Consider the following 22097-nt stretch of genomic DNA (forward strand, 5'->3'; position numbering starts at 1 on the left):
ACTTACTGCAAAGGGTATTTATTCAAGAGAACCGAGAAACAATTTAAACTGACATGGATCAGCTTTCAATCCTCCAGCCTGATCCTGCAAGATGCTTAGAGCTTTAAAACCCAACCACCCCCAAGACAGGAGTATTCAGTACCCAAAGCACTGCCCTAATTTCCCTTGGCATTACTGGTTATGCTACAGATAACGGCTGTTCAGTGGTCTGAAGCTGCATTCCTTAATTACTCTGGAATGCAAAGTCTCTCTCCAAGGAAGACTTCACTGCCTCTCCCATGTAAGAAGATAATCACAGATTTAGATACCTCCGGGTATCTTCAGAAAAACACATTCCTGTGGTTGGCAACAGGGTTCCAAACGCAGCACAAATGGTCATGGACTGTATCCGGCTACAGCTGTAAGTATGTTAATTGCAAGATGCAACATGACAACCAGAGTGTATTACCACCAAAACCTATATTTACCTGAATTCATTCTCCACGTGGTGGTTTGCTCTCTCCAGACATGTGATTAGATCTGCGAAAGGTTAAAAAAAAAGCTATTTGGGAATCACACAGAGAAGATGTGGATAGTCAATTCCAGCTGAACTGGATGTGGATAGTCAATTCCAGCTGAACTGTTTTCTCAAACCTTCCTCAGCAGCCACAGCACCTATTCAGTGTTTCCTTCTGCCAGCAAGCTTCTGCTCCTGCTCCCGTCCCCCCCCCCACCCAATTTGTTCCTCTGGATACACATTTTCTTCTGCACAGGAGCAATTGTTCTAGACTCTGCCCTCAGAGCAACAACTTCATTGAGAGATCAGTCACATCCTACTACATCCTGAAGCAATGGCCAAGTGAGGGTGGTAGAAAGAATTCCAACAGACATTTTTGGAATATTTTTGTACAGTGAGGATTTTGTTCCAAGGCAAGAGGCCTGAAAAGATTTCAGCTTGAGCAATGCGTCTCAACTACCATGAAAAAAAGAGTTCTCTTTAAGGAACTGAATCAAAACTTTGTCTGAGAAAAGTCTTGGTTTATATCAGCTAGTGCTCAAATACCTGTAGAAGATGAAGAAGCCCAAGGATAATAAGGCCTAGCCAATGAGAAATGAGCCAATGGGATCAAAATTAGGATTCCCAGTTCTATATGGCGGCCAATGCACTTAGATGTTCAGGTGCATGAAAGAGCCAAATTTCATCAGTGCCATCTATTAGATGAATTAGCACATTATTGAAATAGCATCCAGACCTTGATTTCTAGAGGGAAAACAAGCGGGTCAAGCAGTTGGCTAAGCGGCCAAACCCATAAAACCAGTTTGAACTACTTAGAAAACTTAAGCACATTCATCTAGGCCAGGTGCTTTTCTAAAACATCTGCTGGTAATACCAGGCAGGGTATTACCTTCCACTTCCACAGCAGACAAGGCAAAGAGGCAACCAGGTAAGATGATGGGGCGAGAGAATCATTGCACTCATCCCTGACAAATCTGCTCCGAAAAGGGCAGAAGAGTGGGGCAGGGAGAGAGGGACGGAGGCTGGATGGAGCGTAGCACCAACCCAAAATCATTAGTCCACGATGATGTGCAGAATTGTACTTTACCTGGATGATCACTACTAGCAAAGGACAACAGGAAGCCTCTTCCAGACACATGGGACCTGCTCTCAAAGTGAATGGTTGCTTCATTAGAATCTAAGATGATTTCTTCTGGGACAGGCACATTCCCACAGTAGGGTCCTAAATGCAGAACAAATAGTATTTGAAATCGTGTTTGTGGCCTAGAAACAATAAAGCGTACAAATATATTCATCGTCTACGGTGCATTCATCTATCCATGTGCATAATTAATTGATTTTTGTTTGTAATCTTTGAAGTTACTCAGACCACCAAATTCTTGCAATTCTGTGTTCAGTAGGAGATAAAAGCTGGCATTAACATTTCAAATTGTTTTAGCTTTGTAGACGGCTGGGGCTCCCTAGCCTTTGAAGCACAGCATTCTTAAAGTGCAGCAATCCATTACAGAAAGAGTACAACAATCAAAGGCAACTGAATATTGCATAGACTCAGCAAGATAGCATCACCAGGTACAAGTTTTAAATGCAATCACAACACAGGGGGAAAACCAACACATTTTTCTTGAGATGGCACATTGTAATAAAGGCATATAAAAAGAATTCTATATTTGAATACTTAACTGTTCATTCTCAATTTTAAAAAAAGAAATCATATTGTTTTCTTAAGATTCCCATCTACCCATCAAAATTTAGGGAAACAATCTATTAGAAGTCAACCTGGAACCAGTCTTACTTTTTCACATGAATTATTAGCTATAAAGCACCTTTACAGTTAACTTCTAAAACCAATCAGCCAAAAAAGGCATTACATTTGAAATTATTTCATTAATTGATTTTTTATTTAAGCTGATATTTTAAATTTAATTTAAATTAAATTAAATTTTAATTTAAGCTGATATTGATTTTTTAATTTAAGCTATATTACAATTTTACAAAAGAGAGGAAACATTAAATGAAGAATGATGCTTAGCTCTTGACCGCACTACACTATATACATTCCATCAGTTACCATTTGTCATAGATCGCAGGGAAAATAAAATGGCACAAGTCCAGCTGAGTCCAGCTCTGATGCATGACAGCCAGACCATCCTTGCCACCTGGTGAATAGTTTGGCAATGGAGGCCCCGAGAAACAGACAAAGTCAACACAGATTGACTCTTGCCATCATTTAAATATGTGAGCACCACGCTGAATTCTGGTAATTTCTTTTGCTTGCTTGGATGGAGATAGAGAGGTATGAGTGAGAGTGTGCAGAAACCCCTTACTGACCCTCAACCATCAGATCCATCTCCCCACATAGGGCTTCTTAACCAAATGATTTAACTACAGGGAGGAAAAATTATTTGTTAGTCAAGCAAGGATAGATCACTTCTGTTAATTCTTAATATGTCATGCCATGTGCCACACGAGCTGGGGGGGGGGGGGGGATACAGCTTTATAATTTGGAGATCATTGCACCTAACCTTCCCATCCACTCCCACATTTTCCCACAAGATTTGCCTCCACATATTTTCCCACAAATATATTTCTGCTGTCTCTTGCTTACGTTTCTCAATGACCTGTCTATTGCTCAGATGTAATTAAGACTGCTGACTCAATCTATGGCTGACTGGTCTGGCGCTTTCAAAGCAGCATACCTGTCCAAATGACGATGAGAACCTATGCTAAAAGTCTAGATGCATGCATGAGAGAGAGACAGGTCAGCAAAAAGTCTCAAGGCCTTAAAAAAAGTGTGTGTGGGTGTTTCTTGAGAGAAAACAACAAGTGGGATGGAACAGGAAATGTTGTTTGGTGCTTTACAGCAAGGGAGGGCAGACATCATGCCTGCAGGATCTACTCTTGCATTTTAAAAGAATTCCAAGATCCACCAGTCAAAGAACTAGAGAACTATGAGTACCAGGGTTGAACTCAGTTGTTCTACACAAAAATATGCTCCCCTCCTCTGGCCGTCTTCGTTTCACCCGTATAACTTAGGGTGGAGGGAAGAGTCATTTTGTCGTTATTGTTAAACAATTTGGAGTCAGAAACACATGTTGATCTACTATGAATCACTCAGAGATCAAACAGTAGATCTTCATCTACCTTTCCACCCACTCCTGCTCTACAGAATACAGACATAATGGAAAAAGTAACCAGCTTCTAAATAATTAAGTACAAAACACAGGAATATGGCAAAGTAATGCCATAAAGAAGAAATCTTATTAAATCTATTTTTGGTTGTTTTTATTATAGTACTATAAAACACATTGCAACTTAAGTGAAAGGCAATCCGTAAATTAGTTTCTAACAATATAACAACAACTGTACCTTAAACATTACCTTGAACATTACCTGTACCTTAAACATTACCTTAAAATAGGACTAGTTAACCTGTAGCCTTCCAAATTCCAACAGCCCATTCCAGCATGGCAAATGGTTAGACCTGGAATCCCGCATCATCTGGATGCCTACAGGTTAAACACCTGTGCATGACCATACCAAATCACATTAGCTGAGTGGGGAAAGTGCCCTTCCAGCCTTGAGCACCCAATGCTCAAGAACAAATCTTAAATAGCACTGGTTTCAGGGTAGCCTTTCTTACTTTGCTCAACAAAGAGTTAATTAGAGCTCTAAGTATTTTAATGAATCCAGTCTTACTGGTACATCGTTACATACCATGCACTGTTGTAGAACTGTGGATGCTAAGATAGTTAGATTCACATTGCTGGGATTCGATATCCAAGTCTCCAATTTTCAAGATCAGGCGTTTTCCCTGAGGCACCTGAATTCTCCTCTCACAGGTAGTGTAGTTGGGGTAGGTCCCCGGATAGTTCTTAGACGCCAGTGTTCCACTGTCTTGATAGATTATCATAGGCCCACATCCATCTCCTGGGGAGGACAAAGAAAGGAAAGGGGGTGATTAAGAAACCATCAAAGCTGTCATCGATAGGCACATACCTACTTCAAATCACTACACCCTTTCAAAATGTAAGTCCTCCTTTTTTCCATTTTAAAATTTAAAGCAGATTCTCAATAAACTCTCGGAAACAGGTCAGACTGAACGGGGGGCGGTACATGGGCCCCCAATTCAGAAATTACCAAATTTCTGTGTGACTCACACTTCCTGTTTACCATGGAAACCCATCGTGTACCAAACTTATTTAAATGCTCCTGTTCTGCCTTACAGTGGAGCAGAACCAGGAATAGAGACCTTCTTGCTCAACCAGGCCACTCAACTATCTTTTGGGTGAGCTCTCTCACCGCAGGATAACATGATCTTCTGTATCATCAGGATAAAGGGAAAGGAAGGTTCACCTCATCTTGTTGAAGGGTCAAACACAGGTGAGCAGCAGAAGGTGTGGTAAAATGTTCATCTGCACCAAGTGACTGTTCTCACTCTGGTAGACAGAATGTCCTCACACAGACTCTACAAAACACTGTGCTCCTTGTAAAGAAAAGTATGGGATCTTGCCTTCTTCCTCCCCACACAGACATTCTATTCCATTAGAACAGGGGTAAGGAACCTAAGAACCAGCGGCCTAATGCAACCCCCCAGACCACTCTATCCAGCCTTCGAGACTCTGTGCAGGTCACACCCCTTTCCTCACGACCACTTCTGTTGGTCCACCTGCTTTTTTCATGTGGAACCACCTACCACCAGCATGTGACCCTAGGAGGTTGCTCATGAAGGAATTACTTTCTTGGGCCTCTGCACTAGCGAGACACAGAAATCAGAAAACACAGGAAAGGGGGATTACCTCTGTCTGGTTTACACAAAGGCATGATTTTGCATGAGCGCTATACAGTGCTTACATTCTGACCCATGGGATGTTTTTTTTGCCTAGAAGAAAATGGTTTAGGAGGAAATGATCCTGACATTAACAGTGAATGACCTAAGCTGGGAGCCTCTTTCCTCCACCTACATGTAGCCTTGGGCTTCATTACTGGCAGATGTTCCCTTTTGTATTCTCAAACAGGATGACGGTGAATTGTCATACTGCCTGCACAGTCCCCTGATATTTCTGCACAGAACATCCGAAAAAGCAATTGCATTCAGAAGTAAGAGAATGATTTCTGGGGGAGGGTAGCTTTATTTATCAAGCTTCTCCTCCCCCTCTTCACTCATCCCTTTACAAATACAGCAACTAAGTTAAAAGTCCACCAGTCTCATAGATCTGGGAAGAGTTTCCTTAGGAGCCAACATAAAAGCACAATCCTATACACATCTAATCAAAAGTAAGTTTGAACGAGTTCAATGTGGCGTACTCCCAGGTAAGTGTACAGAACTGCAGCCTTCAGCATACTTCGGAGTAAAAATATTCTGAGTAAATAGGTGCAAGACTTTCTGAAAATTGCCTCCTTGGTTCCAGAGTGATCTGCTGCAGAACTCCTTTCGCAGTTCTATAGTACGGTATCTGTGTGAAGAGTATACAGTATTCTTTGAACAGTCTTCCCAAATCTAGTGCCCGTTGGTCATTCTGGCTGAGGCTGATGGGTAGTATGAGCTGTATTTATTTATTAACACTGTAGACCAGGGTGGATTTGATTTAAATCGAATCGATTTGAATCACGATTTAAATCACGATTTAAATCACTAATCAGTAAGACTTGATTTAAATCATTTTTTTTACAGAAAGACTCATTCTTGATGGTATAATCTTAATATTTACAACCAGATGAAGGTTTCATTTTTGGAATAAGAAATTTTCAGAGTAGTTTTTACAGTTATATAAAAAATGACTGATTTGGTTATACTATTAGAAATACATAGACAGATAATTATGAAATTATTGTGAGGTTTAATAAGTTAAGTATTTATATTTGGACAAATTTTCTGCTATACTTTATTGGAAGGAGAAAAATAATCATTTCCTTAATAACTATTTAAACCATTTAGTTAACTAAAACAATAATATTACAGCATATGTATCCATGTTTGTTAACTGATGTGGTTAAACGGTGTTAAACTTAGACTGAGATTTAGCACACATGAAAAACTTAAAACAAATCCTTATTTCTTGATGAATAGCCTTTGGACTATAATGTAACTTAAACAGAAAACTATCTTTATAAAGATTTTTCCTCCAAAAGCATTTTATTTTAAAAATCCAATTTAAATTTAAAAAATCCGATTTAAATTAAAAAAAAATCCGATTTAAGTTAAAAAATCCGATTTTATTTATTTATTAAAAACCATTGATTTTTATCCACCCTGTTGTAGACCACTTGCTAAAAATATATACATTCAAGTGGTGCACAACTATATATAAAGCATGGTTAAAACCGCACAAATCCAATTTCAAAAAACGTAAGATGATAAAATAAGAAACATTTAAAACAAATGTAACTAAGGTGGGGTAGAACAGTTGGTAGACTCTTAATCTCAGGGTCATAGATTCAAGCCCCACATTGGGCAAAAGATTCCTGCATTGCAGGAGGTTGGACTAGATGACCCTAGTGGTCTCTTCTAACTCTACAGTTCTATGATTTTAAATAACGTGACTGGACAGGCTTGCAGAAACAGGAAAATTTTCAGCAGGCATCTAACACAGCATAGCGAAGGGTCCTGTCAACAGGCAAGGAGTTCCACAGCATAGGCGCTGCCACACTAGATAGAGGCACAACTTATCACAAAAGCAGAATGGAAAAATGAGCGGCATTTGTAAAAGTGCAAGCTGTAGTCTACTCTAAAATGGCTAGCAGACACCAGTTTAGAGAAGGCTGTTCTGGACACACATACTTGAACATATAAAACCAGGATAATATAACTGGGGTTGTGATTCCTATTCAAAATACAGCAGTGATTATTTAGTTGGGGAACACCATGAGGCTCAATCCGTCCCAAAGCCTGTTGCTCCAAACAGAGGAGGCTTCAGGGATATCCGAAGGTGGATGCAAAGGGAATGCATGTCGGGAATCCCTCCTCCCCATAGGTGTCTGTTTACATTGCCCAATATGGACTTTTAAGGTTATGAAGGGCTTTGTCTGGGACAGCTCACACAAGTTTTTCTGGTTTGACAATCCTGGGTGGCTAAATGTTTACTAAGGTTTGTTAGAGAAACAAGATGCTTTGGGGTTGGGGGAAGAGGGAGCCAAAATGTTTGCCCCGGTCCAAGCCAAGGATGTGTCAGTACTCAAGAATTTTCAGGGAGGAAACCAGGTGCCATTGCAAGACAAAAAGAAGTGAACTATTAAAATGCATCATGAATTAAACAAAGAAACCTGATACTTACTTCTCAGTTCTACTTATTGACTACCCTTTAAAATCGTTTAAGGCAGGGTAGGTCTTAGTTTTAGAAAGACCTGTGCATCAAGAAGACCTATGTCCTCTCTTTCTTCATTTAATTGATTCCTTCCAGCATAGCACTGTGCTTGGGACCTTCACAAACAAACTCAAAGGGAATGAAAATGACACATTTGTCTTTCTTTCTTTCTCTTTCTTTCTTTCTTTCTTTCTTTCGCTCTCTTCTGGTGGGAGACACTGATCTGATTGGCAGCATTGGCTGTGCACAATTCCAGCAGTGGCCTTAGCAGATTATCAGGAGAAAACATTAAAAAGTGGAGCATTTCTCCACCATCACAGTTTTCTTTAACTGCCCCATTGTATATATACTGCTACTGGCCTCATCCCATTTAACTTGGTACACTAGGCACAGAACTTGGAACATATTGATAAACACACAAATACCAGGATGCTCGATTTTTATTTTAAAGAAGAACCTTAGCTACAATGAATCTGTCTCTCTCAAGTGTTTATATTTCAAGAAGATACTCTAAAAACAAAATACTACTTTAGTGCTTTTCTTTTTTATAATATTTTATTCTTTTTCCCCCATACAGAAAGTTACATTTGTTACTCAACAATTATATTCCAATTCAACAGAACTAGTGATTTCCTGCTCACCCAACATCAATGTTTATAACCCAATTCACATACAGTTGCGAGTGTTTTTCAAACTGCGTTCCAGGAACTCGGAGGGTCCAGATCAGGGATCTGGGTCCAGAACAGGGATCTCCCTTCAGAAGATAATTTTTTCTGAAAGACAGCATGGCCACTGGTTTTTGCTACAAATTGTAGACGAGAGCATTGGCTGCATTCTCTGTTCACTCAGGAAGGCAAAAGGCCTGGCCAGTATTCTGCATGAATAGACTGTGAACTTTGATGCATTTTAAAAATAATAATAAAAAAAATTATATCCTGCTGTGGGGGGGGGGGGGGAGAGATGAAGAAATCCGCATGAAGTGGTGAACAAAGCAGCACAAATTATAATAGTGAATAACAAGACAAAAACAGCAATCAAACATCCTCAAAATTTACAATTTGCCCAAGTTCTCAGGAGGCAACTCAGTGAGGAAGCTGCTCCCCAAAAGCATGAAGCCCGAGAAACTGAAAAAGTTGTGTACTGCATGTACGGGAAATGAGTTGGGCAGGGGGGATTGAATTCCACAGAATTCATTCAACAGCAAAGTCTACTGAAAAGTCTCCATAATAACTTAACAAGTTTCACAACTGATGTATACAAGCCCCTGCTTAAAAACTCACATTTCACAATCTAGTCATTCGTAAATAAATGGAAGCATTGGATAACTTCCCTTTTTTGAAATAAATTTCACAAGCTTTGTTATCTGGCTCAAGGGGCTTGTGGGGCGGGGAGAAGTCACAAGTGCAGTTATTAAACATCAAAGGCTGCAATCCTACGTACAATAACCTGAACTCAGTGGGACTTATTTCTGAGTAGACACACATAGGACTGGGCTGTGAAACATATACTTCACAAAGCCAGAACAGCTGGGTTGGGAGCTGGCTTCCTCCCTGACAGTAACAGCCACAAATGCTGCTCTGCAAGTCCTTAGTCCATTTCACATGTGAGAAGTCCTGTCCCAGCCAGGTGCACACTAGCACAGCCAAGCTTAATGTGAAAACCCATCAGCTGCAGAGCTGAATGGCTAGAACTTCCCTATCCAGCAACAGAAGGGAGTGGGCAGTTGCCAGCATCAGCTGCATACGTGGTTGACTACACTGCAGACTGTATTTGTCCACACCCAGACAAAACCAGGACTGCCCCAGCAAGCAAGAAACCGGCTCCGATATGTAAGTCAAAGTTCACATGCAAATGTGGTCAGGGCTGTAAAACAGGCTTTTGCATGTGAATCCTGAAAGCACACTTACTCAGCAGGATTACTTATTGACTGATGTCAATCAGTCGTGGGAGTTACATGTTCTTTGCTAAAATTTGGGGTGCATGTGAACCATCCATATATGGCATTAAAATGTTGCTACAATGCTCCAGGATCCAACACGTTAAAATGTTGCTACAACGCTCCAGGATCCAACACATTTTTTATCATTTCTAGCCAGTCTGATACACCAAACTAACTAGAGCAGCTCTACCTAGGATTGAGGATGGGGCAGAAGAACTTGTCAAAGCCTCTGCTCCCTGCTCCTGCCAACCTGGCAGTTCAAAAGCATGTCAAGTGCAAGTAGATAAATAGGTAACACTCTGGCAGGAAGGTAAACAGCGTTTCCGTGCGCTGCTCTGGTTCTCCAGAGCTTAGTCATGCTGGCCACATGACCCGGAAGCTGTACGCCGGCTCCCCTGGCCAATAAAGCGAGATGAGCACCACAACCCCAGAGTTGTCTGCGACTGGACCTAACGGTCAGGGGCCCCTTTACCTTTACCTACTGAGGTACTAAGCACCTGCACTGCTCTTTTAATAAGAAAACAAGCAAACATCATTAGAACACCACCTTCTCACCCTTTGCTCCATTGACCTTTCTCTTTAAGACTCTACAACTCCATAGACATTTTTATGCTGCTGTTGAGATGGTACTTTGGATCACAAGGATGAATTTGGGAAATACAACATGCAAGCACAGACATACTGCCTAATCTACGACAGGATCTTTCCTTGCTGACACTATATTTTCTGTATATGGAAGTATCTGTTTACACAACTCCCCCAAAACATGTCTCACAGATTGCAATGGGCTGAGATAATACAGTCAACACTATGTCGTTGGAAATGCATTACTCTTTCAGGGAATGATTGTGTATGTGTCTAAGTTAAATCCCACAGAGCACCATTTTGTGCAGGTCAACTTCGTTTAGCAATAAGGTTTGATGCTAAAGCTTGTTACTTCTGCAGGCATGGAGCTTGATCATGTGGAGTTGTTTCAAATGGGAGACACCAACGCCACTGGGATACTAGCAGCAGCACTCCCACATAGTGACAAAAAGTATGTCTCTGCCAGGAGACAAGTGTGCACTCATGCAAGAGCAACTCCCTATTGCTTTTGTTTCCCTCAGCCCAATGGAGCAGTTTGCCATGGTTGGAATGCACTTCAGCTTTTAAGCCCAGAGGCATAAAAACTCCCTCTAGGATGCCTTACAAGTTATTTCAGAGAAGTGTGCAATGGTTTCCAAGCAGTTATTTTAAGGAAGCAGCTCCAGGTTGTTGTTGTTGTTGTGTGTGTGCATGCGTGTGTGTAATTGCACCCCCACCCCTGCCCGGTGGCATAAAAAAATGTATGGGACCTCAATAAACTGCATTGTTTCCTGTGCAACTTGGATGTGTCTCGTTTCTTTTGTTCCTTTGGTTGGTGCCTCCCTCCCCGTTTTATCTCTCAGCTAGTGGAACACAGAAGAGCATCAACCCTACTCCTTGTCTCTCTATGAAGAGAGAAAGAGAGGGCAAAGAGAAAGCAAAAAGCTTTCCACTGAACAGGTTGGAGACAGGTCTAGCACACTGTTGGGAGGAAATTGTGGGTGACACCTCTGCCCAGAAGTCTCTCACAGGAGCAGCACAGAAGTTGCCGGGAATGTAATTTTTGCTCGCACTAGAAATAATTACCACACAGTTTTAGCTTGTACAGTAAGCCCACAACCATCTTCAACACCCAGCATCTCCAGGCAGGGCTGAGAGAAAACCTTGTCTGAAACCATGGAGAGTTGCTGTCTGTCAGCAGAGGTGGAGCAATGGTCCCGTAAGGTAGCTTCCTATGTTCCAATTGTCTTGGAAGCAAATGCGTTAGGTACATAAACGAGATTTTACAGTAAGAGTTTATGTTAGCAATGAGTTAAACTGATACCCATTCCAATTGTTAAAATCTTATGGAGACCCCTGGGTATCGATTTCATTCAGCTATGGCCTGTTTAACAAGCTAATGAATAACCGCAACTCTCATTATTCACTGTCATTCAAGCGACATCACAGCAGATAATATCAATACATACAAAGGTTAACACTAAATCTTTTGCTGGCCATGCCTATCCTCTGACATACCCAAGACCAAGTCAGGCAGTAGAAAAACTTTTGCAGAAGATTAATGTCTTAATATTTATACAGTACTTTGAATGTTTGAAGGATTTCACATCCTATCATTTTACAATCTTTCAAGGCAGGCCATTATTATTATTATTATTCATTATTATTATTATTATCATCTACCACCATCAGTTTCTTTGCTTAGGCTTAGGACTGTAAATTTGGAGGGACCCCTGAGGGTCAACCCCCTGCAATGCAGGAATCTTTTACCCAACGTGGGGGAACCCACGACCCTGAGATCAAGGGTCTCATGCTCTATCAGCTGAGTCCTCTCCTACTTGCATGTTGCTGTCGGGGCTGACACAGAAAGGGGTAATGGCTGGCCTAAGACCAACTAGTATGTTCATGGCAGAACTGAGGTTTAAACGGGGGACTTCCCGGCACTGGTTCTTAGCCATTGCACTACATAGCATCAACTATGCTTTGTAGTAAAACTGCACTTCATAATTTGTGTTTCTATTCTAAATTAAAAATCAAAAGATTTTTTAAAAAACAACAGTCCACATGCATCGACTTTAAAATATGGGTTACTGTTATAATCTTGCTGCTACTTAAGACACATGGCTAAACTAGGCATGGATTAACCGGGTCAAACTATATAAAGCACTAAAATCAGCTAAGACAGCATAATTCATTGTTCTACTGGCACAGACAAAGCAAAGGTGGGGGGGGGGTAGGGGAAGAGGGCAAAGACTAAAAGGAGAGGGAAAAAAACCTCTATTTTTAACTGGCATAGCAAAAATTATTTGGCAATTCTATACCCTTAAGGAAAGCTCTTGTGTGCAGTTAAAACATCTCTTTTTAATTAGAATATTTAGACCGTCCTCCCTCTAGAACTGCCAGATGTCACAGTTTCACAGCACGTAATGGAGATTCCTTTCTACCTCAGCTGTTTCAGCCAGCAAAATCAATGTACCTCCACAGCGTCCCTTAGATAAGACTCTTGTGCCTGGCAGCCTACATTCATCCATCGTCTTTTCTCAAGTTATTATTGACAGCCCTAGGTTTCGGCAGTGGAAATTCCTACATGAACAAAGAGTTACAGAAAGCAAAGTTCACCTAAGAAGTGCACACATAGCTAATGAAATAAAATTGCATGGAATACCAAACATAAAAGGATAACAAACCAGGGGTGAACCCTGGAAGTGAACCTCTATGAGCACACTGCAAGACTTAATTCCAAGTAAACGTGCACAGGATTCCAGCGAAGGAAAACTACCATTAATTTTGAAACCACAAACAAAGCATCTAAGAACAGAGAACAAAGTATATGTGATCTTCCATTGCATGATTTACAGGTTGTCTACTTCAGATTCCTTAGGGAATGCAAAGCTTTAGCTATGGAGGGGCAGGGGCAGGGCTATCCAGGCTTTTTGCCCTGGATGAAGCCTCCAGAGGGGTGCCATTGAGTGTGTGTGTACACAAATATATGTGTGGGGGTGCCAAACTAAGTCTTCAACCGGGGTGAAATAAAGCATAGTTTCGTCCCTGTGAATGAATTGCGAAACTAGACAAGTTTTACAGGCAGAAATGCAGCGATGAAATGGAAAGCACAAAAATCAAAGGACCGTCTTATATTTAAAAGGCAAACATTCAATTTCACACTTCTCATCACACTATTTAATGGTCAAGATAGGATTTTCAGAAAGCTTTTGATGCTCAGCTTCCCAGCAAGATGCCAAGCTATTTAGCAGCAAGTGAATTAACCAACTGTCAAAATGTGGAAAATTATTGTATATTAAATGTGAGTAACGTTGCATTTCAGTCCTATTAAGTGTGCATTCTCTGGCCTTATTAATTTCCCAAGTCAGCCTTTTACTGCCTCCCGCAATCTACATCTCTGCACACACACCACACATCAGGCTTCTTCATTCCCTTCAAAAAAGAAGGCAGCCGTATGTTCTACAAAGGAGGAATCTCTTCATGGAAGCAAATGGGCCAGTCTTGACATTTGATTTGAGCACTGCAGGACAAGTTGCTGTCCATCGACCCCAGTACTCCATCTGCAAATAAACTCCATCTCCTTCAAAGCTTTGTTGTGACGAACAACACTGGGAAGCCAAATACCTTATACCAAGTCAGACCATTGATCCATCCAGATCAGTAATGTCAACACTGACTGGCAGCAGCTCTCCTAGGTTTCAAGGCAGCCCCCCCCCCCAGCTCTACCTAGAGATTTCTAGGACTGAAACTGGGACCTTTTGCATGCAAGGAATGTGCTCTGCTGCTGAGCTAGGGCTCTTCCATGTGGAAATTGGGGTAAAGTAGAATATATATCTAGCACAAGGTTAGCTGGTGTGCCAGATGTTCTTGGGACTGCAACTCCATGAGCCCCCAGCCAGTTTGGCCAATGGTCGCAGGTGATGGAGTCTGGACTTCAACAACATCTGCTGACAAGAGTAGCACCGCAAATCATACCTTGGTCCTGTTATGTGCCAGTTCATCCCAAATACCTTCTAGCCTTTAAGTCCTGCATTTTCAACCATTTAATAAACACAAGCTGACCAGCCACAAACTACTTATTGGAAAGGTGAGAAAAACATCCGCTCTGCCACAATATGCACAATTATATTATGTATTATTATTATTATTATTAAAAGACGATGAAGGAAGAAATCTCAAGTGCTGTTTTAAATCTCCAGGAATCTGATCCCTCGAAGGCAAAGAACATCTGGTATCTTTTTCAGAGAGTTAAACCACGAGCTTTTCCAGTGCTGTCGAATTCAGTCATTCTCTACACATACAGAGAATCTCTCTCTCTCTCTCTCTCTCTCTCTCTCTCTCTCTCTCTCTCTCTCTCTCACACACACACACACACACACACAATCCTTCCGCGCTCGGCACTAAACTTTCCCAGTTCAAAGGAAACGTTCAAAAATGGCCCCGGCGGCCCCGACTCACCGAGCTTCTCCGCGCAGCTCCCGAGCAGCCAAGCGGGCAGCAGCAGCAGGAAGAGGGCGAGCGCCGGAGTCCCCGGCAGCAGCAGCCGCCGCCTGCAGCGACCCATGGCCCCGCGGGACTCGCGGCTGCCTGCCTGCCTGCCCAGCCGCCGCTCTTCGCCCTTTTCCCGCCGCTTTGAAACGCCCGCGGCGGCCCTCTCCCGCTCGCCTGCCTGCCTCCTCCTCGGGACGCCCCCTCGACGACGGTGGCGGCGCCGGAGGAGCGGCTCCCCGTCTGCCCAGCGCCTGGCCGCCTCCCGCGGGAGAAAGGAAGCGAGGAAGACGAGCGCGGCTCTTCCCATTGGACGGCGCGGTGGAGGGGCGGCTCCCAGCGGGCCCGGGCCTCCCCTCGTGCGCCGAGGGAGGCGCGTCCGTTCGCCCCGGCGGCTCCTTTCCCAGCGATGGCTCGCCTGGAGGTGTTCGGTTCGAGCCTGCCTGGAAGCCAGCGGGGATTTACCCCGAAGCCCTCCTCTTCCCTCATCTGGACGTGAGGGAATGGCACTCTGCCTGTACCCAGGTGCAACTCCTGTCTTCTCTAGTGTGTATAAAGTGTATTTTTTCACTTTATTGCACTACGCCAGGACTCCTTGGTTTAGGGACACTCCTTCTCGTTTTGCCTAATGGCGCCCTAGATTTCTGTCCCAAAGCCTTGCCCTGATGGCATCACTGAGCACTCCTTCGCCCTCGAAAAATAAATCGCAGCACCCAGATGTTTTCATGTGGGTTAATTTCATGTGGGTTAAGTCGTATGACCTTGAAGTCAAATATTGTGCATACATTAACTTGGAGCAATATCGCGTGTCCACCATCGTTATTAACAGTAATTTATAATTGGTAAGTTGCTTAAACTGGGGCAGCCTCTAGGCAACTTGCAGTCAATCTTCATTACCCATGCGCTTGCTTCGATTATTGCAATGTGCTACATACTTTTTAAAATGGCATGGAAACTGCTGTCAATTGAGAACAAGGTGGTTTGACCATATTATCCCTGTGCTTTGGCAACTGTAGTGGCGCCGAGTGCTTTTCTGGGCCCAACTTAAAGTGCCTTAAAGCTGGAGAAAGTGCTTCTGGGCATCCCACAGGTATCTGGTAGGCCACCGAGAACAGGATGTGGGTCACTGACCTGATCCAGCAGTGCTCTTCTTATGTTCTTAATGCCCTGAGTAGCTTGTGACCAGGTCATCTGAAATACTGCCTTCTATCCTATGTACCTAGTCCAACCTTAAGGTGCTCTTTGGAGACCCTTAAGGAATGAAGTGAGGTAGGTAAACACCAGGGATAAGGCCTTTTCAGCAGTGGCCACCCAGTTATTTATTGAGCAGCCTTCCTTCCCAGGAAGGTTCACTTGGCACTGTCTTTGTGATATTTTCTCATCATCCAGGCCTTTTAAACAACTGGTAGTAATGTGGACCGTTCAGTTTTAAAATTTGTGCATGTGGTGAGCTTTTGTTTGGTTGTATTTATGTTGCTTTGGGTTTTGTGTCTTCTTTGTGTTCCAGTTGCTTTCTTATTTAAGACAAACTGTCCAGAAAACTTCTATGCTACAGGGCAGCATCCAAATGCCATTATAATTAATTTGCCACCTCCCCTGCTGTTTCTGCACATCAGGCCAGAGTTTGTGCAGCTGGCTAACAAGAAACAGTGTTGGGAGTTCCCAAGTGTGAGTGCAGATTTGCTTTTGGAGGAATTTATTTGCTTTGCAAACTAGCAGTTCCATGTCCAGGTTCTTTCTTGCTTATCTAGTATATTTGTAAAGAAATGGATTACGTACTAAAATGCCATAAGTGTGCAGTCCTGACCTGCAGAGCCACTGGCTGGAGGAGGTAGAAGTGCCCCTCTGCTTGCAAAAAGGTGCTCCACCTGTGGAAAGTGGCACGCATCCACTGTGATGTGGGTGTGCTGTGGGATGTGCACAGAGCTGGACTTAGATCTACCACCTGCAATGTTTGTGCTAGTGGCAGACCCAAACCAGAGCATTCAGCAGCAGGTAAGAAGCAGCCTTGTATCTAAGGCCCAATGTGTGTGTGTTTTTTGGGGGGGAGAGCAGGATCAAAAACTCTAAAGTTCTGTTGGGAACCAATAAATTCTGCCTCCCATGTTTCCACAGACGCATTACCATGATTTAGCAGTGGCTGTGTTAGAGATCTCACACACATACACATTTAGGATTCATCTGTAAATCATCAATACTCTGGACCAAACCTGTAGCAGCTGTCCTTCGAAGCTCCAACTGCTTGAACTGAGGAGTTTTTGAAGCCATATATACAAGTTGAAAGGATTTATCCATATTTGATTTGGATGCAGGGTCTAATTTTTTGGTTGCTTGCTGTTGTAATATAGGGTAATAGCACATCAGTTTGTTTCAGGAGCCATATTCTTCTATCATGTGCTGAACAAGATCCAGCTGCTCAGCCCCCCTTCCTTGCCTCAGAGCAGGAGCAAGTGGGGAACCTGTGGCCTTCCAGATGCTGCTGGACTACAGCCCCAGTTATCCCTGACCATCAGCCATGATAGTTGAGGCTGATGAAAGATGGAGTCCAACAACATCTGGAGGGCCACAGGTTCCCCGCCCCTGCGCCTCAGAGGATCTGCTGCTTGCCAACTGCTAGTGGGGAAGTCTGTTTCCATTCCATCATGAGCAGAGCAAGATGCAGCTGCTCAAGAATATTCCCTTGGCTCAAGATTTTGGTGGGAACTGCTGCCTGGTCTGACATCAGGGAAGGACAAGGAAGAGGGCAGGAAATGCTGCCTGAATAATCCTGGTCCCTAATGTACACTGAGTGGTTTTGGTTCCTGTACCAGGTTTGAATGTGATCTTATTTTGAGAATCTTTTGGAAGCTTCTTTGAGAGCATCTCAGGACTATAAAGCAGGATGTAAGTATCTGCTTTATATTTTGCAAAGTTTGTTTGTTCACTATGTATTTAGACGCCTCTTAAGATTTTGTAACCAAATAATGCATGATGTTTCCTGAAATCAAGGAGTGGGTTTTCACTGATGTTTGAATACAGTTGGAAGCCATTTTGAGTCAAGATGATGGACTGAAATTTTTATAACTGCACTGATTTTAACCACTGATTTCCAAATGTGCACTGGTTGTTTTTGTTGTTTTTTAGAATTCCCGAGCAATGACAGCTTTGAGTCTACTAGTTGTAAATAAATAAACAAAATGTTCATTATTCCCTTGGTAGTATAAAGTGTTCATACCATTGTCAATTGTTTCCAGTGTGAACTACCCTGTGCTGAAATAAATGGCTGACCATCACTTAACATACCATTTTATTTGGTTATTATTCTACATCAGTGAGAACAAATCCCTGTCTCATGACCAGTTTAGTATCTCATGCGTGACTGTCTTTCCAGTCTGCTCCAGCTTTAACAGCCTTGTTTTCACAAGCTCCTCTGTAATCTGCAGAGGTACGTATCAGTCTTGAGCCAAACTTGTTGGGGCTTTTTGTGTTCATTTTTCTCCCTGTATGTACAAAACAATGTTAAATAAATGGTTCCTGCAAACAGGCAGAATCTATCAAAACCAAGGCAAGACAGAGGGGGTGTGGGTGAAAGAGAGACTAAGTTTGAGTTTTGCAGTCACAAGGGATTTTGTTTACTTTCTTCACATACATTCTCTAAGTATTTAAGGGTCAGTTCGCCAAGCCAACTCATCTTTTGCCATACAAGATCACATAGTGAAATCTCAGTGTGAACAAGAAGAAAGCCTTTAGCCAAAACCTATGGTTTCTGTTCATTGTCTGTCACAAGCCCAGGTTTGAACAACATGCTAAACCAAACCATGGTTTAGCTCAGTGCAGCACAGCAGCAAAATGAGCAAAGCAGCCATGATCTCTCCGGAAGCTTATATGTTTGCTTCTTCATGCTAAGTAAGTCATGTTTTGATTTAATGTTACAGGTAAACTGGGCCATTAAATCAGCCTACGTTAATGATTCAAAAGGAGTAGCCTCCTTAATCTTTTTAAGCAAAGACAACAGCAAAAAAAAAAAAAAAAAAAAAAGACTGTGGCACTGTTGGATGTGATTTATTGCAGTGTGAACTTTTGGAACTGAAGCATTGCTGCAGGGAGTTACATGATCCTTAGAAAACACTGGCAAAGCTTTCAATCCCCCAGATTGTGGTTTTGTGTTGTTGTTTTTTACTATTCATTTCCAAAGCAATCCCATGTGACAAAGGAGCTAGAATGTTATCAAGAATATGCAAAGTGGGCTGGCTGGGCTGCTGTCTGTCAACTTTGCTCTGAAATGGGTTGCCGTGAAGAGATCCAGTCCTAAAGTGACCTTAAGCAGGCAGGGCTAAGTGAGTAAAGGACATCAAGCCTGGGACAGGGAATCTCCACTGGCTCAAACTGCAAGCAGTTTGCTAGGGGCATGTTCAACATTCAGTAACAGGCACCCTCATGAATGGAGGCTATCATTCTCCAAAGTTTCTTAATAAGGGAACAAGGGGCGTGCAAATCCTGACAGGTTCCCACAGCCTTACGTCTGTCCACTGCCAAGTCCAACTGGGTCAAAGTAGCTGTGTCAGCAAGCCTAAAGGTTTTCCCAGCCTAGCCAGCAGAAGGCGTCCCACAATGACTTGGACAGCAAATATTTGTTTATAAAATTTATGAATCATCCATTCTACCTTAAAAAGCTCCCAAGGTGACATCCAATTCATCAGAGCTAAGCAAACAAACAAAACCCCTAAACACTAAAACAACAACATCCAATCACTCCTAAACTGCAGGAGGCATCAACATCAGTTTAAGTTTTAAAATGCCTGGGAAAGCAAAACAAACGACTCTGCCCATGAATTCGAACAGTGAGTTGGCCTGCTGAGCCTTTCTAGACAGTTGTATAGAGAGCAAAGTCTGCCATCATCAAATGCCAGACTACATTTTCTAGGTATTCTTTCTTGGACTGATGTAAACATTTAACGGCTTAATAGCAGCTCAGGTATAAATGCAAGTTTTGGTGGATTTTTTTTTGTGAGCAGAAATGCTACTCACATATTCAGGTGGTGTGTTAAAAACAATTCTCCAGCTTTAGAAGTGAATTGTGAAGAATGTTTTAAAAAAACGAAACAGTTTACATGGATACAGTATATAAAATGTGGTTAAAGGTCCTGTGGTTTGGTTTGGTTTTTTTCTCAATTCATTTCAGCGAAATCTTTCTTTGAAAAGGCAATTAGACAATATTGACTGCTTATTTAAAACATAACTACACCTACTTTAGTGCTTTTAAGAGGTGCTTCTTCTTTTAATATCTTGCCTCACATTTCACAGGGAAGGTTGCAAGGAAATGATTTTGTTGTTCCTTTGCAACAGGATCTAATGTCTTCTCAACCCTGGGATGCGTAATATAACAATATACCACTGAGCGTTTGCAACCCACTGAAAACAAGCACACATAATAACATAAGGAGAACCCTGCTGGTTCAGTCCAGGGGTCCGTCTAGTCCAATATCCTCTTCTCAGAGCAATGCCTACGGGACGCCCACAAGCAGGACCTGAGTGCAGTGAAATGAAACACCTACAGTAAGGACACGATAAGTGGGCTGTTCCCTAGCACCTGCTATCCAGAGGCATGCTGACTTGGCACTTATCAATTTAGAAATGTGTCGTTTCTGTAGGTGTTCCATTTCATTTGTCCATAGCAATGGTTTGTCATGGCATGCTAGTTGAAAGGTGGCACAGCAAGCTCTTCTTATAGCTGGCACTGCACCTGTATTCAGACAAACCATGCTGACTCAGCACATACACACCATGACCTTCTGTGTAATATGTGCTCTACTGCTGCCATCCTTGTAGTCTCTCCAATCCTGAGCCCAGAGGAAATTGTTCTCTGGACATCTGTGGGTTTCACAAAGACAAGAGCCAGACAGTCCACTCACTGTCTTTTGAGCCCCAAGCCTAGAAGGTACTCAGCAGCATAGGTCTGATACGGAAGGGGGGTGGCATGTCTTCTTCACCTTCTTCGCTACAATATATCCGTTTATTTCCAATTGTCAATGTCAAAAGGGACTAAAATCTATAAAATTCATAGAAAATCAATGTGCCAATTTGCTCAATTTCTCTAGGACTCCATGACACCTCCCCTGTCCTCCATAATCCCTCAAGCAAGGTGTCAAGACCCTAATCCTGTCAAATCACTCTGCCAAGCCTTTCCTCCGGGCAATGCCAGGTGGCAGACTATGCATACATGGACCATTGTCTTCTCATCACCGGTACTCAGAATGTGCTTATCTGCGCATATCTCCAGCTCTGCATATTCCTCCCTCCCTCCTCCATATGTTAATCCTGTGTAACCCAACCTCTTCTTAATGTATTCATGATGTAATCTGTGTAACCCAACCTCTTCTTAATGTATTCATGATGTAACTGGGATGTATTTTGCACTGTATTCTGGGACATGGAGGGAAGTTTCAAAAGTTCATGTCACCCCTTTCTCACTGTTCAATCTTGCGCTGTTCAATCTTGCCTTGAACCTCTTGTGCAATAAACTTGGATCTTCTGCAGTTTGCTCCTGTTTCCGGCTGAGCTCATTTTCCTCCGCAGGGACCCGCGGACTTACGAGCTGGGTGGCAGAGCAGCCTCACACCCAGATTTTACTGTAACAGGACAAAGCAGCCAGGTAGCAGGTGAGATTGAGCAGGAGCATTGCAGGGAGTTGGACTAAGATGACCCTCGGGGTATCTTCTATTATTTTAATGTTCTTCACCTGTATGAGAGGGGGTTCAAGCAATGACACAGTTCGTTATATTCATTCTTGCAGGAAAAATGGTGCAGGGTTGTGCTGCATCATATAATTTGTATTTAAATAGAAACATTCCAATATGTGTCAGCCCAGGTGAGGAGTTCAGAAATTCATGAATGCAGACCTAGATTAAGCAATAAGTGGCTGCACACTCCCACTAGTACCTGGCACAAAGTTGATTTATGACTACCCTTTCTACTTCACTGAGTCCAGGGAATGTTTTCTTTATGCATGCCTGGCATTCAATAAAAGAAAGGACCAAACAGTATCCAGCATTTGTAAGGTGTTTACAATTCCAAAATTTAACATGCGGCATATCACAGTGCCACCTAGTGGAAAGCATGATGAAAAGTGGAAAGCTGGTTGCTAGCCTATCAGAACAAGTTTTTTCAACAAACAAACAACCCGTTGCCAGATTTCATGTATTGTGCAAAAGACAGAATCTTGGACTGGCTATCAGAATGTTTTGTGTAAAAGTCAGCATCATCATTTTCATTTAGCGTGTATGGCTGAACTGTGTATCTCAAACATGAGCATGAAGCTTGCTGAGTT

At 42.5% G+C, this 22097-nt stretch overlaps 1 protein-coding gene across 5 annotated transcripts in view; it reads right to left on the reverse strand.

The window, feature by feature from the left end:
* DCBLD1 (discoidin, CUB and LCCL domain containing 1) overlaps positions 1-22097 on the reverse strand; it is a 40844-nt gene that overhangs the window by 13466 nt on the left and 5281 nt on the right. For 3 of the 5 annotated variants that reach the window (XM_083435208.1, XM_083435211.1, XM_083435209.1), the window contains exons 1-4: positions 14762-15063; positions 4211-4423; positions 1584-1718; positions 468-519 (exon numbers count right to left, since the gene is read on the reverse strand). In XM_083435208.1, the coding sequence (XP_083291334.1) occupies positions 468-519; positions 1584-1718; positions 4211-4423; positions 14762-14867 (506 nt within the window). In that variant the 5' untranslated portion in view covers positions 14868-15063. Of the gene's footprint in view, positions 1-467; positions 520-1583; positions 1719-4210; positions 4424-14761; positions 15064-22097 lie in introns of those variants that run through there. The other 2 variants (XM_083435212.1, XM_083435210.1) reach the window with 2 other exon arrangements.

This window comes from Podarcis tiliguerta (assembly GCF_965153285.1).
Source record: "Podarcis tiliguerta genome assembly, chromosome: 3".
NCBI classification, from domain to species: Eukaryota; Metazoa; Chordata; class Lepidosauria; order Squamata; family Lacertidae; genus Podarcis; species Podarcis tiliguerta.